The 15,450-nt window shown below is 35.8% G+C and overlaps 1 protein-coding gene across 2 annotated transcripts in view; it reads left to right on the top strand.

Moving 5' to 3' along the window:
• The first annotated feature begins 4,321 nt into the window (after window positions 1–4,321).
• SWAP70 (Pleckstrin homology (PH) domain-containing protein) overlaps window positions 4,322–15,450 on the top strand; it is a 32,599-nt gene continuing 21,470 nt past the window's right edge. Inside the window, exons 1-6 of one of the 2 annotated variants that reach the window (XM_010273994.3) lie at window positions 4,322–4,506; window positions 4,731–4,835; window positions 6,552–6,613; window positions 6,729–6,812; window positions 6,916–6,947; window positions 7,094–7,175. In XM_010273994.3, the coding sequence (XP_010272296.1) occupies window positions 4,483–4,506; window positions 4,731–4,835; window positions 6,552–6,613; window positions 6,729–6,812; window positions 6,916–6,947; window positions 7,094–7,175 (389 nt within the window). In that variant the 5' untranslated portion in view covers window positions 4,322–4,482. Of the gene's footprint in view, window positions 4,507–4,730; window positions 4,836–6,551; window positions 6,629–6,728; window positions 6,813–6,915; window positions 6,948–7,093; window positions 7,176–15,450 lie in introns of those variants that run through there. The other variant, XM_010273995.3, reaches the window with a different exon arrangement.

Genomic DNA, 15,450 nt, shown 5'->3' with positions numbered 1-15,450 from the left:
TAGGTTGTAGAAGAAAAAGAATACAAATGGTGTCAAGATCAACTACTTTTTTTCTTTTCTTAGAATAGGAAGTGATTCATTTTTTGTAATTTTCTTTTCTTTTAATTTGTATCAATTAATATGAAACAATATCTAGAAACAATGGCTATCTTTTAATAGATATATGAATGAATTGTTTTAAATAACAAATTAAATGTTTTTATATAGGTTTATATAAGCTTTACATATGATAAAATAGTATTTTAAAACAGAAATAAATGATCTTCAGAGGCGGTAGCAAGTGCTTCTAAATAAGAGCAACCAAGTGGTAATTACAAGTGCTACTATAAAACATAATTAGGATTCTTAAAATTACTTTTAGAGGCAAATAAATTTGTCTCAAATTTAATTAAAATGCCTCTAAAAATATACATTTGATGGCATTCATATATGCCTCTACATAATGCTTTTTAGTGGCAATGCTTTGGAGGCATGATTGCGTGCTTCAATATCTTATTTTTTTGAGGCATTTTATAAAATGTGCCTCTAATTATCAGTCAAATGCCTCTATAACATTTAGAAGCTAGACATTTACAGACAATCACCTGAGTGCCTCTAATTATTTTTAGAGGCATTTTTTGTTGCCTTCATAGATGATTTTTTTAGTAATGGAATATAGGAGATGGTATCATAATATGATAATTAGTTGACAACAATATTATAAACAAACAGATCTAGCAATAATATTTTCTCCCACCTAATGGAGATAATAACAACTTTGATCCATGTATGAAATTCTTTTGAATGTGATGTTAAATTTTAGTTTTTATTTATGTAACAAATCATGTAGTTTAACTATTAACTATTAATTCTTAAAGTTTGTATGATGTCTTTATTATTTAGCATTTTGTTATCAATTTTAGTACTTTTTTTGGCTTTGTATAATGGTTTTGAATGTGATGCTAAACCTTAGTTTTTATATGTATAATATTATGTTATTTAAATGGTAATTGTGAACTTTTACAGTCAGTAGGATAATTTTATTATTCACTAATTCGTTATTATTTTAGTTTTTAGCTTTGTGTAATGGTTTGGAATAAAATAGTAGTCTAGAAAAATATACTAATATTTTTTATCATTTTACAAAATATCATTGCATATTTTCACATATTTCATAATATTTCCATAATGCCTATAATTTTTATAGTATTTTCATCTGACATTTTCAATATTTTGACATGTCCTATATTTGGGTAAGTGGCATTTATATTAACATTGGCATTTTGACATATGTATCTTACTAAGAACCTTTGTTTTGCTTACGATCATAGGGAACCCACATTAAATCACTAGTTTACAATGGAGAATCACCAATTCTAACCTATTCGAAAACACTTAACTAGGGGTGGAGTTAACCATAGGAGTAACCAATTACTCTTGCTAACTCCAACTAAGCCATTAAATCTAATAATACCGATGGAAAGTAAGAGAACTGCCAAAACTGGGGAGACCATACTTGAATATAGGATTTGTACACAAAAGTTGAACATCACCTTTAACCAAAAAATTTATGCCATCAAGTTGTAGGTCAATCCTTGTATGTAAGTCCCTTACACTTCTTATGTTTTTTCAGTGTGAGACAAAACCAATACATGTACATCCCTATGAGAAGCAAACAAATATGCCAATGTATTAGCAAACTAAACTTTGAGCCATATTATGTATTTTTTTTAAAGACCCCTAAATTTACTTTAGGTGGAGGGGGCTGTCATTTTAAACTTTATTAACCATTATATATCAAAAAGAGGGGGGTATAACTTGTTTTGCCCCAACAACAATAGAGCACACAACATTTCCCTTTTAACCTAACCCTTTACTATCTATACACAAAACAAGAAATCTTAAATAATCTTCTTAAAATCTATTAGAGCTCCTTGCAAGAATATATATATGAGATATTTCTTCATTTAAGACCATGTTAAAAGTGAGGTGTTTTCATTATTTTTTTAACTCTCTGATTTGTTTATTTTTTCTATTGAGGGATGGCATTATAGGATGTGATTCTCTAGTTTGCTTTTTCAGTTGAATAAAATAAAAAAAAATTAAATATATATCAATGATGATAAAAACTCAAAATAAAATTCTATTTTCAAATTATAATGAACTTTAATGAAAATTTCAATCTAAGGTAATATGTATCAAAGCATACTCTAAGACCTTTAAAAATGAGAATATACCATATTTTTGAAAAGAAAGGGTGAATAAAGGTGCTCAAGGAGCTTACAACATATTTGTTTTTACTCAAAATAATCTTTACAAACAATTATGCATACTTTAGTGCTGTGAGGTTGAGGAAAAGTATTTTTTTTTGTGCAAAACCGTTTGATTAAACTTTATGAAGTTAAAATTAGTCTTAAAAGCTCTAGGAAAAATTGAGCACTGACGTGGGTCACCACTAAGAGAAAATGTAAACTAAAAATCAATAAAATTAGACAAAAAATAAAATAACTTTAATCTATGAAAAGTATGCATTATTCTTATATATTTTAAATACTTTCTAGTAGAATATGCATAACATTTATCATTCATTTGAATATTTGTGGTACAACAAGAGCATGGAGACTACATTGCATTAATGAATATATGTGGCACATTAAATCAATATTTTAACCAATCACGCTAAATACATCACATGGTCCACTCATCTATATTTATATATCTATATTATTACAGAATGGATGTGCTCACCATTCAGTAAATGGAATCTACTCGTACGAGTAGATTAACAGTCTCACATGCAAACATTTTGTGCGTGTAGATGGAATCTAAATAGAGCATGACTTTCAAGAGAGCTCACCCTTTCGAGTCTCTTCACAAACTACTTTCGAGTTTCCCTACTGTTGCAAAGGGAGAACGGGAGAATGAATGAGTTTCCCTGTCAATTCTGGCAACCTTTGAGGAAGAAGGTCTCTTTTTCCCTCTCTATTTTGCCCTCCATGGCTTTGTTTCGGAATTCGAAGGAAAGCCTACATTCCACAGAAGAGACCTTGCACAGAAGAACGAAAGAGAAAATCCGACAATCCTAGCCAGCATGTATTACACGTGTGATACATGCTGCCTCGTAGATCTGATAGCCTATCACTTGCGAACATGATAACCTACTATCACTTGTATGCTCAACTGGGATTAATCTAATAGTCCATTACTTACATGCTTGATTGGGATTAATATGTCTCTTCGTATTTTAGTCAGTGTTTGATTGCCTAAGTGAATAGCCATAATAATTTCTTCTCCTCGTTAGATGATATTTGCCTGTTGATCATTTTCTATATATATTCCTTCTTATATGAACTTCATACTACTGTTCTCATTCTATTTTCTTCTATTTTCATTCTTGCTGTTTGGATTGTTGCCTGGGTTCTTCTGGTACTACCTTTTACTTGCCTGGGTTCTTCTGGTACTGCCGTTTGGGTTCTTGCATGGGTTCTTCTGGTGTTTGTATGTCTATGATTTATTTTTTCTCTTATCACCTATAAATGCTTTGTTTTTTCCCATCTCATTTTTTATGTTTGTATATCTGTGATTTATTTGCTTCAAACCAAGTTTTGTTGACTTGTCTTTTTTGTGTCAGGTCTCATTGAAGATTATTTTTCATTGATTCACATTTTATAAGATATACTTATCATCAAAACTTTAACAACATTAAAAAAGTTGAATGTAATGTACCATTTTATCATTGGTCCATGTTTTTTGCTTCACCCTGCATTCATACACCATAGATTTTGCCATATAGAAAAGATCTAGAATCACACTATTATGGTACTAATCTCCTATGTAAGACCCATCCAATAGAGGGTTATCAAAATAATAGTTGAAAAAAATATGGTGATAGGGAATTTGTTCTCAAGTCTCCACCAAAACATTCTTGAGATCTTACCAACTGATCTAGTTGGTACCATCTGTGGTTAAGTTTAAGGGAGAATGACGGTTCAGCCCAAGGTCAGAAATTATAGTTGGAAAGTATTGTTGGGGTAGGTGCCAGTTCAAAATTAATGCTAATTCAGGGCAGAAATTGGTGCATAGAGTGTTAAGTTATTGATATTTTGAATGTTTATAGCTGGATGGATTGGACTCGGGTTGATCACTTGGGCTTAGGCGGGTCAATTGGGTCCTAGTGTCGTGCTCGGGTTACCCAAAGTTCAAACTCGGGCCCAGCCCAATCAGCAAAAATCCAAATCCTGCTTCCTGTCCGCATGAAATTTCGGGTTGGATGAGTCGGGCTCGGATTGGGCCCGTCCAACAGCCCATTTTGCACCCGTAAAGTAAGGGAGCTGTAAAAGGCTACAGAGCGGAAGCAAACGGCAGTCTGTATAGACGTCAACGGCCAACCTGCAAGTCTACGAAACCTAACAGCCCCGAAGTAACAAAAGAACAAATTTTATTCAATAAATAAGTCTCTGCAATTTATATAAAAGTCTGTATTTTCTTCGGTTCCTCTCATCCATGGCTTCCAATGGGAATTCTCCGGTTGGTGGTTTATTTTTCCTTTACAAAATTAGGGTTTTGTTTCTCTTTAATTCCTGTACATAATTGGAAGAATGAAGGGATGATCAGTTGTCTTTTCTTTTTTTTTTCTTCTTTCTTTTTTCTTCTTTCTTTTTTCTTTTTTTTTTCCCTTTTTGTGTGAATCGACAGTTAGAGTTCTTTGATTTCTAAAATTCTTGTTTTCTTGGGATCTTTTGATATTGCAGCGAGTAGATGAGACTGGGAATAGCTTGGAGAAGATCAAGAGGCAACTGACGTCGGGTTCGGGAAAGAATCTGTTGCAGGGACCTCTCCTAAAGAGATCTGAAACGGTATGAGTTTCAGGATTTCTATTTAGCTATGGAAGTTTAGTATTCCCTAGTAAAACTTAGTGGAGGATTGCTGATGAAACTTGAAGCTCAGGGATCGTTTTAGTTGATTCATTTTACTTTCACCAATGGCTACAGAAAATTAGGTTTTTTCAAATTAAACATAGGTCCTAGTATCAATTGGTGTTCAGCTTTCCGTTTTGTGGTGAAATCTAAGGTTGATTCGCTTATTCTATGCTTAATTTGATGATCTCTGTTTTCTCTAACCCATTAGCTAGACAAAAATGCTTCCCATGAGATTGAGAGACAACAAGACAAGACTTCACATTGGAATTAGTTTAGTGATGTAGCTTTGGCAGTCCTTGTCCTTTCTAAGTCATCAGATTTATGTTTTGCTGATGGTGCAAAATAATTGATATGGAAATAGATCAAATTTTTAATACTTTTTAATCCATAATTAGTATAGTTATGGTATTGTCCAACGTTTCAAAATTTTAAGCGTTGCTGGTGTGGGAATATAATAAAGGTGCAGACTATGAAAACTTGCTTCAAACTTGAAATCATTTAAGGAGTCTGCTTGTTTGATTAAGGGATCTGAATGAGTAGTTGCTTTTTTGGTAAAGACAAGCTATATGGATTAGTAAAGGAAGAACCTTGCATCCTCACGAGGACTTCTTGAAATCATTTAAGGAGGAATAGTCCAAACTCATTTTGGTTGAGAAGATTTAATTTGGTGAATGGTGAACCACCTTATAAAAGGCCATTACCTAATGCTGGTCCCATCTATTTGGTGGCTTGGGAGGGGTGGACTGGATATGGACCTAACCTTTGGCATCTTTTTATGCATAAGATGGCTCCTCTCAAATTTGAACATGTTTTCTCATGCTTGTGAGCATGAGATTTTACCATTGCACCAAGCAGTGGCTCCTATATGCAAGTCTGGATCTCTTGCAAGCACAAATCTGGGCACATGGCATCTGGTCACACATTGGCAATTTCTCCCATACATATATGTTAAATTTACAGGGAGATGTTCCCAATATGTGGTTGGATGCCTGTGCTTGCAGGAGATCCCTTCGCCTATCTGCTGCCCAGTTAACAACTCTACTATTATACAAACAACAGTCCAAAAATTGATAACTGAGGCCCAAAATATTTTCATTGAGAGGCATTTACTGCCATGGAACATCAGTTCTACCCTTAATTATAGAATTTACAACAATCATGGTATTATATAATCTATCATGTGATGCAATTTATAGCCTCTTCCTCATTCAGGCTTTCAAAAATTGCTGTGACTGTTTTGAATCTCCTTAATGCCACGCTGATAAAAAAGAAATAACATTTTGTAGTTCCTAAAACTCAACCATGAAAACTGTTAAGGATAATTTTGAATCAGGTCCACATTATGATATGGTCTGACAAACCTCTATTAGGAGGAGACCATTTACAAAGGATATTTCTTCTCTTACTCTTTGAAGAAGATGGATTAAGCACAATGTTTGGAGGCACCTGGTTCCAAATATTATTTTCTAAATGACATTACCTGGATCTTGACTCTTCTAGAAAAGACAAACTCATTAATAGCCTCCCAAGTGCAGTAAGCTATTATAGGGGTGAAGCCTTCAGCTTGGCATTCCCTCCTTATTCCTTATTCTGACATTGATTGGGTCGTTTTGTTGCATTTTGTGTTTCTGATGATGTTAATGTTGTGAACAGCTAAGGAAATGGAATGAGCGATGGGTGATCTTAGACCCTACCACAGGCAAAATGGAATACAAGTAGTGTATCATGATGTATTTCTTTGAAAAAGCTTCTATTTCTGCTATTATCATTTTTCTTAAACATCAATGCATAGACTTTTAATATTGTTTCCCCATTTTTTTCATGCTGAAGGACACGGAGGAATGAAGCAGTTGTCAAGGGAACTATCATATTTGATGCAAACAGTACAATTACAGTTTCTCCTGTAAATTTTCAGTAAGATCAGTATAAAATTTTACTTCTGTTATTGTAAATGGCTAGTTGTCTGAGTGAGTTTAAGATGTTTACTGATCTATTTTTCTATTTTTATATGTTTCAGTGGACTACCAAAATATGATGGCTGTTGTTTCTGTATCCACTTGTAGCAATATCTCAAAATTTATTTTCGATGCTAGGGAAGATTTAGATATTGATTCTTATTGGTTGATTGACGGTCTATAGGTTAAGGATGGTGCTCTCAGTGCCATGATAGAATTCTTCTTAACTATATTTACTAGATATTGGTACCCCGCAGAAGAAAGAATACTTCCTCTGTGCTGAAACTCCTGGTGCTGCCAGAGCTTGGGTGTCAACTTTACAGTAAGCATATTGGATCTTTCTCTCTGTTAGATAATTGGAAAATGCTATATTGTTTAATTTTCAATATCATTGCTCTTTAATAATATGCTTTTTATCTAAATGTGGTTTGGATGATTCAAAACTTATATGGAAGTTCTTGCACAGGAATAATCAACTAAATGCAGTCTTTATGTTTTGCACACATGCCCTTTTTTATTTAGACAATTTATTTTGTATCTCTTGTTTTCTTTTTTTTTTTCTTGTGTACAATTTCTTTGTAAGTCGGCTTTTCTGGAATTCCCTCTTTTGGTTATAGGGTTTGAAGGCATATACCTTCTCCTTTGTTAATCAATCCTTTTCATTATAATGACACAAAGTCTCATTCTTTAATATTCTACACTACATGAAATGAATTCTTTGGAAAATAACTTTGAATGAATATGGAATTGGTTTTATGGGTCTATTATCCTCTTCTGTTTATTGAGGTGGCATTTCAGGTTATCAATTATTCTTTATGTTTATTTACATAGACAAAAATATCTGTGCACAACACAGTCCAAACCTGGACCAAATTGTGAATATAGGAATGTCATTTTGATTCATATAGATTTTGAATGCTTAAAAGTGCAATTTATAAACATTTAGAAATAAATGTTTAAGATGGGGAACCTCTTGTTGTACTCATGCCTATTTTTTATTAATGAAATCATTTCTGTGTTGCTGATAAAAAAAAAGTGTTTAAGATGGGGAATTAAGGAAAACATTCAAACTAAAGTTTGCATTATGGAGACATTTAGCAAAATGGTAGAAAGGGCTTCTTGGAAGGATTCAAAGTAGGAGGGGACCAAATAGGAGTTGTTCCGTTCACTGATTATACACTTTTTCTGCAATGCGTTGCAAGATTAACCAGAAATTCTCATGGCTATCCTCAGACAGTTTGAAGTTGTGACTGGTCTCCACATGAACATACACAAAACTGAAATAATAGCAGTTGGAGTTGTGTACGATAGGCAAGCTTCCTACTAATTTCTTGGGATGCCATTGGGAATAAAATGCATGTCTAAATCCATTTGGGAGCTGATTGTGGAAGCATGGTGAAGAAGTTGTCTTCTTGGAAGTCCAAATATCTTTCAAAGGGTGGTGAAACTTACGCTCATAAAAGTTGTCCTATTGTAGAATGCATGGAGAAGAAGTTGGCTTCTTGGAAGTCCAAAAATCTTTCAAAAGGGGGGAACCTACACTCATAAAAATTGTTCCATCTTCTCTTACAACATACTATCATCACTCTTCCCCATCCCATCAAGTATTTCAGCAACTTTAGAAAAACGAATGCAAGATTTTTTGTGCAAGGATGGGAAGAAGATTTTAAATACAACCTAGTGAATTGGAACAAGGTTTTTGTACCTAAGAAAAATGGGGGTTTGGGTGTAAGGAAGGTGAAAGAAATCAATGCATTCCTTTTGGGTAAGTTGTGATTACCACTCAGGTTAAAAAGGAAATTCTATAAAACAGCTATAAGGCTAGCAATGTTGTATATAGAGTGTTGGCAGTCAATCAAAATGTCCAAAAAATGAGTGTGGCAGAAATCTGTATGCTGAGATAAATGATGGAAAAACTAGAAAGGATAGGGGTCAGAAATGAAGTCATATCAAGGAACACAAGAGTAGCTCTGATAGGTGATGAAGTGAGAGAAAGTACATTAAGATGGTTTTGTCATGTGCATGGAAGACCATTTACAGCACCAGTAAGAAGAAGCTATCTGTTACAAGTTAAGGGGTTAGAAGGGCTACAGGCAGACCAAAAAGGATAATGCCGATATGGGATGAAGTAGTTAGAATTAAGCGCTCATAATTTAACAATGGATATGGCACTGAATAGAATGGAATGACAAAAAAGGATTCATGTAGCCAATCCCATGTAGTTGGGATAGCAAATGGATCGGATTGGATTCAAATCAGGGTATATTCGAATCCGGTCCGACATTGTTCATGTCGGATCCGATCTGACTGGATCTGATAGGACTCGGTTTGAATTCGAATCTTATCGGTAAGTCGGATCTTGGGATCTGATCCGATCTGACTTGTTTTCTTTAAAAATTAATAAATTATTAAAAGAAAAATAAAATATACTAATTTAAATAAAGTAAAAACAAAAAATACAAGTATCTTTTAATTATTCTCATCATATATATACATGTTCTTTATAAAAAATAAATAATATAACAAATTTATAATAATATCATATAAAAAATAATTATAAATAAATAACATATATATATGCATTTTATATTTATAAATATATAATATATATTGGATCAGATGGGGGGATCCGAATCCAATCCGATTCTGATCGGATCCTATTATCCAATCCAATCCAATCCAAAGATTCGAGTAGGGGTGATTCGAATTCGACCAAATAGGATCGGATCTCGGATCGGATCATGATCCGATCCATTTGCACCCCTAAGTTGGGACAAGGCTTAGATGATGATGAAGATGATAGAGATGAGAATGGGAATATATGTGGCCTGTATTCCAGACCTATAGATCAAGGTGACTCAGTGAGAGCTGAATTTTTGGCTGCTATTGTTGGGCTGCAAAAAGCTAAGGATATGGGAATTACGAGGCTGATTGTTGAAGGGGACTCAAAAATAGTCGTTGGCTGGTTGAAAAAAGGAGAAAGGGTTTGGTGGATGGATTGGCTAAGCAAGGAACTCATAGGCAGCATTTGTTTTGGGGTCAATGTTAATTGTGTGTGTGTGTGGGGGGGGATCTTTGCTGTAAAGGGTCTTTGACTTTGACCTAACAACTTCTTGTTGTACTGTTTGTTTTGTTCTTTAATCTTAAGAAAATTTTCTTGAGTTGTTGATAAAAAAAAAATGAAGATGATAGACCTTGATGGAAGCCTTTCCATAACAAAACAACATTGAAGAGTATTAATTGGTTAAAGAGCTTAGTGGTTGGGACCAACATTGAAGAGGATGTTCTGAGGATTATGGCAGATTCCCTAGGCCATGAGAAAGGAGAATGGCCTATAAAATGCTTAGACTTGCCTCTAGGAAATAACCCTAGATCAGCTAGTTTTTGCTCTCTAGTGATGGAAAGGGTTGAGAAGCATTTAGCTCTTACCCTAGCAAATCTTCCAGTGTACTACATGTTAGTGTTTAGGATGCCACATGAGAGTGAGGAAAATTGAAAAAATCACGAGGGATTTTTTTTGGGAGCCGGGGGAAAAAAAGAAGGATCATTTGGTTAGATGAGAAATTGAAAGCAAAAGGGGGATTGGGAATTGGTAAATGTTAAGTTGAAGAACCGGGCTTTGCTCAGCAAATGGCTATGGAGGTTTCCCAAAGAAAATGAGAAATTATGGCACAAGATTGTTGCAAATATTCATTGCATGTCAAGCTATGGATGGGATGCTGGATGTTTTCATAGAGCTACCTTTGCTGCCCCTGGAAGGCTATTCCTGAAATTCTTCCTACCTTTTTACATCATATCAGGTATGATTTGGCTTTGGGTCAGAAAATCAGATTTTGGGAGGATGTGTGGATTGGGGATACTCCTATGGGTGACAGATTCCCTTTTCTTTTTGACCTTTCTAGGTTTAAGGGTAGGCCTATTTCTGATTTTCTAAGTCAGCATCACCATCCTTAAAGACTGAACTAGAATTTTGGCTTTAATAGGAACCTTAGAGAATCTGAACTTCCTATTGTGACTGAGCTGTTGGGCTTGTTGAATTCAGTTTTCTTGGGTGAAGGTGGCATGGATTCTAGAGTTTGGGGTCCCAATTATGATGAGTTGTTTTCTTGTAAGTCCTTACATTCTTTGGTAGCCACCTTCTCTTCCCTTTCTTTCTCAATAAAGGAAATTTGGTTTTCTCCCATTCCCCCTAAAATCAGTGCTTTCTGTTGGGAAATGTTTCATGGTTGTATTAATACCTATGATCTTCTCCGAAGAAAAAGACCAAAGTGGTGCTTGTCCCCCCAACTGGTGTGTCCTTTGTAAATTGAATGATGAGACTGCAGTTCATCTTCTAATCTCCTGCTTTTTTGTTAGCTTTATTTGGGATTGGTTTGTTTCTCTCTTTGGCTGCAGGTGGTCTTCTCCTGATAGGCTGGATGGTTTGTTTAGCCCTAATGACATTAGCTATGCAAAAAAGAGGGGTAGGAGCATTATTTTGGACTGGTTGGGAGGAAAGAAATGCAAGAATATTTGAAGAAAAAGGAAAGAAGGAAGCCTTGGTAGAAACAATAGCTATGAGAGTGGCACACGGTGCCATCTAGTCACCTCTTTTGTAATCCTTTTTATTTTAATAAATCTTTTTTATATTACTCATAAAATAAAAGAGAGTGGCACACTGGGCAAAGAGCATGAAGCTGTTTTCAGACTTCAATTGAGGATTTTTCAGAGCTTGGGGTGTTATTGCTGCATCCTCATCTACAAGACAGAGATCTGTTGACACATGGTCTCCCCCAATAAATGGCTGGAAAAAACTGAACTTTGATGGGAGCTGTTTGGGTAATCCGGGCCCTTTAGGTATGGGGGGGGGGAGGGGCAATTAGGGATTAAAATGGGAACATACTTGCTTTATATTCTGGTCCTGTGGAGCAAGGTGATGTGGCAAGGTCAGAGTTCTTGGCAGCAGTGTATGGGGTTGAAAAGGCCAAAGAACGGGGTATTAGTAGACAGATTATTGAGGGAGACTTGAAAACTGTGGTAAAATGGCTGCAAGGTGATGTGGCAAGGTCAGAGTTCTTGGCAGCAGTGTATGGGGTTGAAAAGGCCAAAGAACGGGGTATTAGTAGACAGATTATTGAGGGAGACTTGAAAACTGTGGTAAAATGGCTGCATAAGGGGGAGGGGGTTACACGGCATCTCAATCCGAGTGAGATGGGTGAGGAGAACTGCCAATAGTTTGGCAGATAGCTTAGCCAAACAAGGGGTTCATAGAACACATATGTTTTGGGCTCAAATGTAATCTTCGTTTGGGTCAGCTTCTAAAGCTGGTTTTTATTTTCACAACTTCTTGTTGTAACCTAATTTTTTCTAATTAACGAAATCTTTTCTGTGTTGCTGATTAAAAAAAAGGAGGCTTCCGTTGCTGGTTATGTTGGAATACATAATAATTGTACTATTTAGAACCTCCAATTTTGAAGGAACTTAAATGGCAGGGAAGTGAGTCTGTTGTGGAGTTGCTGCAAAAGTTGTACAGCATAGAGGTGGACAGAAGCAGGGTGTAAAAAAGGTCATGGACATGGGAGAAATCAGGACATTTTTCTGTCAAGTCTTTTTCAAGGTTCAAAGTATCGATACAGTATGCCCTGTATATGATGTGACAAAAGATCCGGCAAATTATCAGCCATAACAGTAAAAAAAATGATTTTTTGTCATTTAAAATATTTGATTATTGTAATATTGATAGTTTGAATGATGGTCTTTTTACAACAAGCTGACATGGATCCCTGATGTAGAGTTCCCTACCTGCAGAATTTGGTGTGCTGGGGTCCCTTCAAAAGTGGCCTTTTTTGTGTGGGGCCTGTGGGCTCCTACTTTGGACAGAATTTTGACAACGGACAACTTTTTGAGGAGAGGGATGAAGTTTGAAAATGCTTTTTCTTGTGTTCTGTGAGGAATATGGATTGGTGAATCACCTGCTTCTACATTGCAAGTTATCCTATAGTATTTGGATGAGGCTGATTGGCTTATTTGCAGCAAATGGTTGTTTTCCAGCATTGGTCATGGAGTTCTTGAAGTGCTGGTCCCTGAAGGGGTTGAGCAATAGGAGCAGGATTGCTTGGAGTACAATTCCAGCATCTATGTTTTGGACTATCTGGGCTGAAAGAAATGCCCTAGTGTTTGAAAATAAAGCAAGTTCTGAAGAGATGGTGGTTAAAAGAATGGTAAGAATGATTCACTCATGGCTGGTGAATCACAAACTTTTTGAGGAGGGAATTATAAATAATTTTGTTTTTATATTTGGAAGTCTTTTTTTGGTAAATATTCAAGGGCTGATGATACATGAATACTTGTATAGTTTGCATCTTCCCAATATACAGCCCCTGCTCTATGGCTATGCTGTATAAAATATGGGTTTTTGAGGCAGTGGGGGTATGTGATAGAATAAATAGAGAAGGACAAGATACACAAAGATAAATCTGGTTTCAATCTATCTTGTACTTCATTGGTTGAGAAGGACAAGATACACAAAGATAAATCTGTTTCAAGCTATCTTGTACTTCATTGGTTGAGATCGATGTTCTCCCTAGGTTTGTAGCAACTGACAGTTGGGGGGGGAATGCCAGGTAGTTATTTTTCTGGATGAAGAATGGTGGTAATGGTCACCATTGGAAGCACACTAGGGAGGTTAATCATTTGGCTTCAACAACAAATATCTACTTCAATTCGACCCAATGATCAGTGAATTCACTGGCCAACAGCTTATCCAGAAGTACAGTGGAGGTTTGGTAGTGCCAAGTTAGAAAGTTAGAATTTTGAGTCTGTGTGTTTCAATTTTTTCCCTTTTCTTTTCCTGTGGATGTCTTTAAATTTTGTGGTCTAATTCTCATTTGGGGCAGTTGCATTTTCTTATTTCTATTTCTTTTCCCTTTGATTCTCAAAAGCTTTTATAGATTACAAGGAGGAAAAATCAAGTTGGTTCACTTGAGCCTATAGTAGTGAAGGAAGACATGCTACCCTTTTCTTCGTACTTTTTTATCAATAACAGAATTTTATTAGAATTATGAAAAGATGATCACAATATTAGGAGAGGTAAACTTTCTTAGCTCTCCACAAAGAAAATTGCTATTACAATTGAGCCCAAAGCAGTTGATTCCTTCCCACCCCTTGTTTTGCTAAGACATCAGCAAACCCATTTGCAGTTCTTGTAACTCAACTGAATTTCACTTCCATAATTTGTGGAAGCCACTTGAATCTCTTCTTTTCATTATTGAAAACCAGAATCCCTTTTCTTCCTTTCTCAGCCACTCCACTACCAGCTTTGGATCACCTTTTTTTGATCAGTGAATAGTAAGATTTATTAAATCATAGCCAAAGAGAGTACAATTTAGGGAGAGGCACAAGATGCTACCTCCCCTTTAAGGAGGGAAGATGGAGGATACCATCAACCCTTTAGTTAATAAACAAAACAAAGGACAGAGAAGCCCAATACAAAGAAACCCGATTAGCCCCTTGTTTAGCAAGATAATCAGCCAAGGCATTAGCTGATCTACTCACTGAAACCTAACTGTCATATTCCTCGAAAGCCATTTAACCTTTTTAAAAGTATCCTTAAAGCCCAAGTTACAGTACCCGGGTCAGCCAACCATCCTACTACCACCTTGGAATCTCCTTCAATTATTAAGTTCTGCACTCCAAGTTGATAAGCAATCTGTATCCCCTATACTGCAGCTAGGAGTTTAGCCCTCACAAAGTCTCCTATTCACACTGGTCCCGAAAAAAGAGAAAGAATGTTGCTGTTCTCATTTCTCAGTACACCATCAATACCAGACGGTTCTAGATTGCCCTGACTACTCCCATCAAAATTTAGCTTAACAAAACCCTCCATAGGTGGGATCCAAGTTACTTGAATTCTAGGCTTCTTAGAAGAAGTGAAGGCAACTGCAGACCAATTCCTCCTCATATCATCGAAGGAGTAATTTTCAAAGAGTTTTAAGGATTTTAGCCACAGAATAGCCCTTGTCAAAATGCATTCCTTGACCTCAAGAATGGTTCTTTCCTTCTCCTGAAAAATTCTGGCATTTCTCTTCCCAAATAGTCCACAGGAGAGCTGTTCTTATTACACTTTAACATAACTCTCCCTCTTCTCATGGCCTACACAAAGGTAGATGGAGAAAACAACAAATTTACCTTAACTGGCAAGCTCCACCTGCAACCAAATATATCAAATACCCAATTAGTAATAGCTGCAGAAAAGGAACAGGAAATCAATAAGTGGTAACAGTCCTCATTCTGCTCTTTGCACAAAGTCTAGTTAGGGGATAACCACAAGAAAGGTCATTCTTATGAGCAAGATTCCCTGGTCCTAGTCCTCCTTCCTTACTTCAACTAACTACCTCCCACCTAATCAAATGATTCTTCTTCTCTTGCCCCAGCTCCCACAAGAAATCCCTCATCATCTTCTCTATCTTCTTAGCTTCCCTAGTAGGAATCTTAAAGACAGACAAAAAGTAACTGGCAAATTAGCAAGTGTGAATCTGATCAAAGTCACTCTACCCCCCAAAGAAACATAATTCTTTTTCCAACTTGCCAACTTTTTTCCAAACTTTTCCACAACGGGG

Source organism: Nelumbo nucifera, chromosome 7 (assembly GCF_055504915.1).
Source record: "Nelumbo nucifera cultivar China Antique chromosome 7, China Antique-T2T, whole genome shotgun sequence".
Classification (NCBI taxonomy): Eukaryota; Viridiplantae; Streptophyta; class Magnoliopsida; order Proteales; family Nelumbonaceae; genus Nelumbo; species Nelumbo nucifera.
The sequence above is the reverse complement of the archived record's forward strand: the minus strand, read 5'-3'. Positions and strand labels throughout refer to the sequence as shown.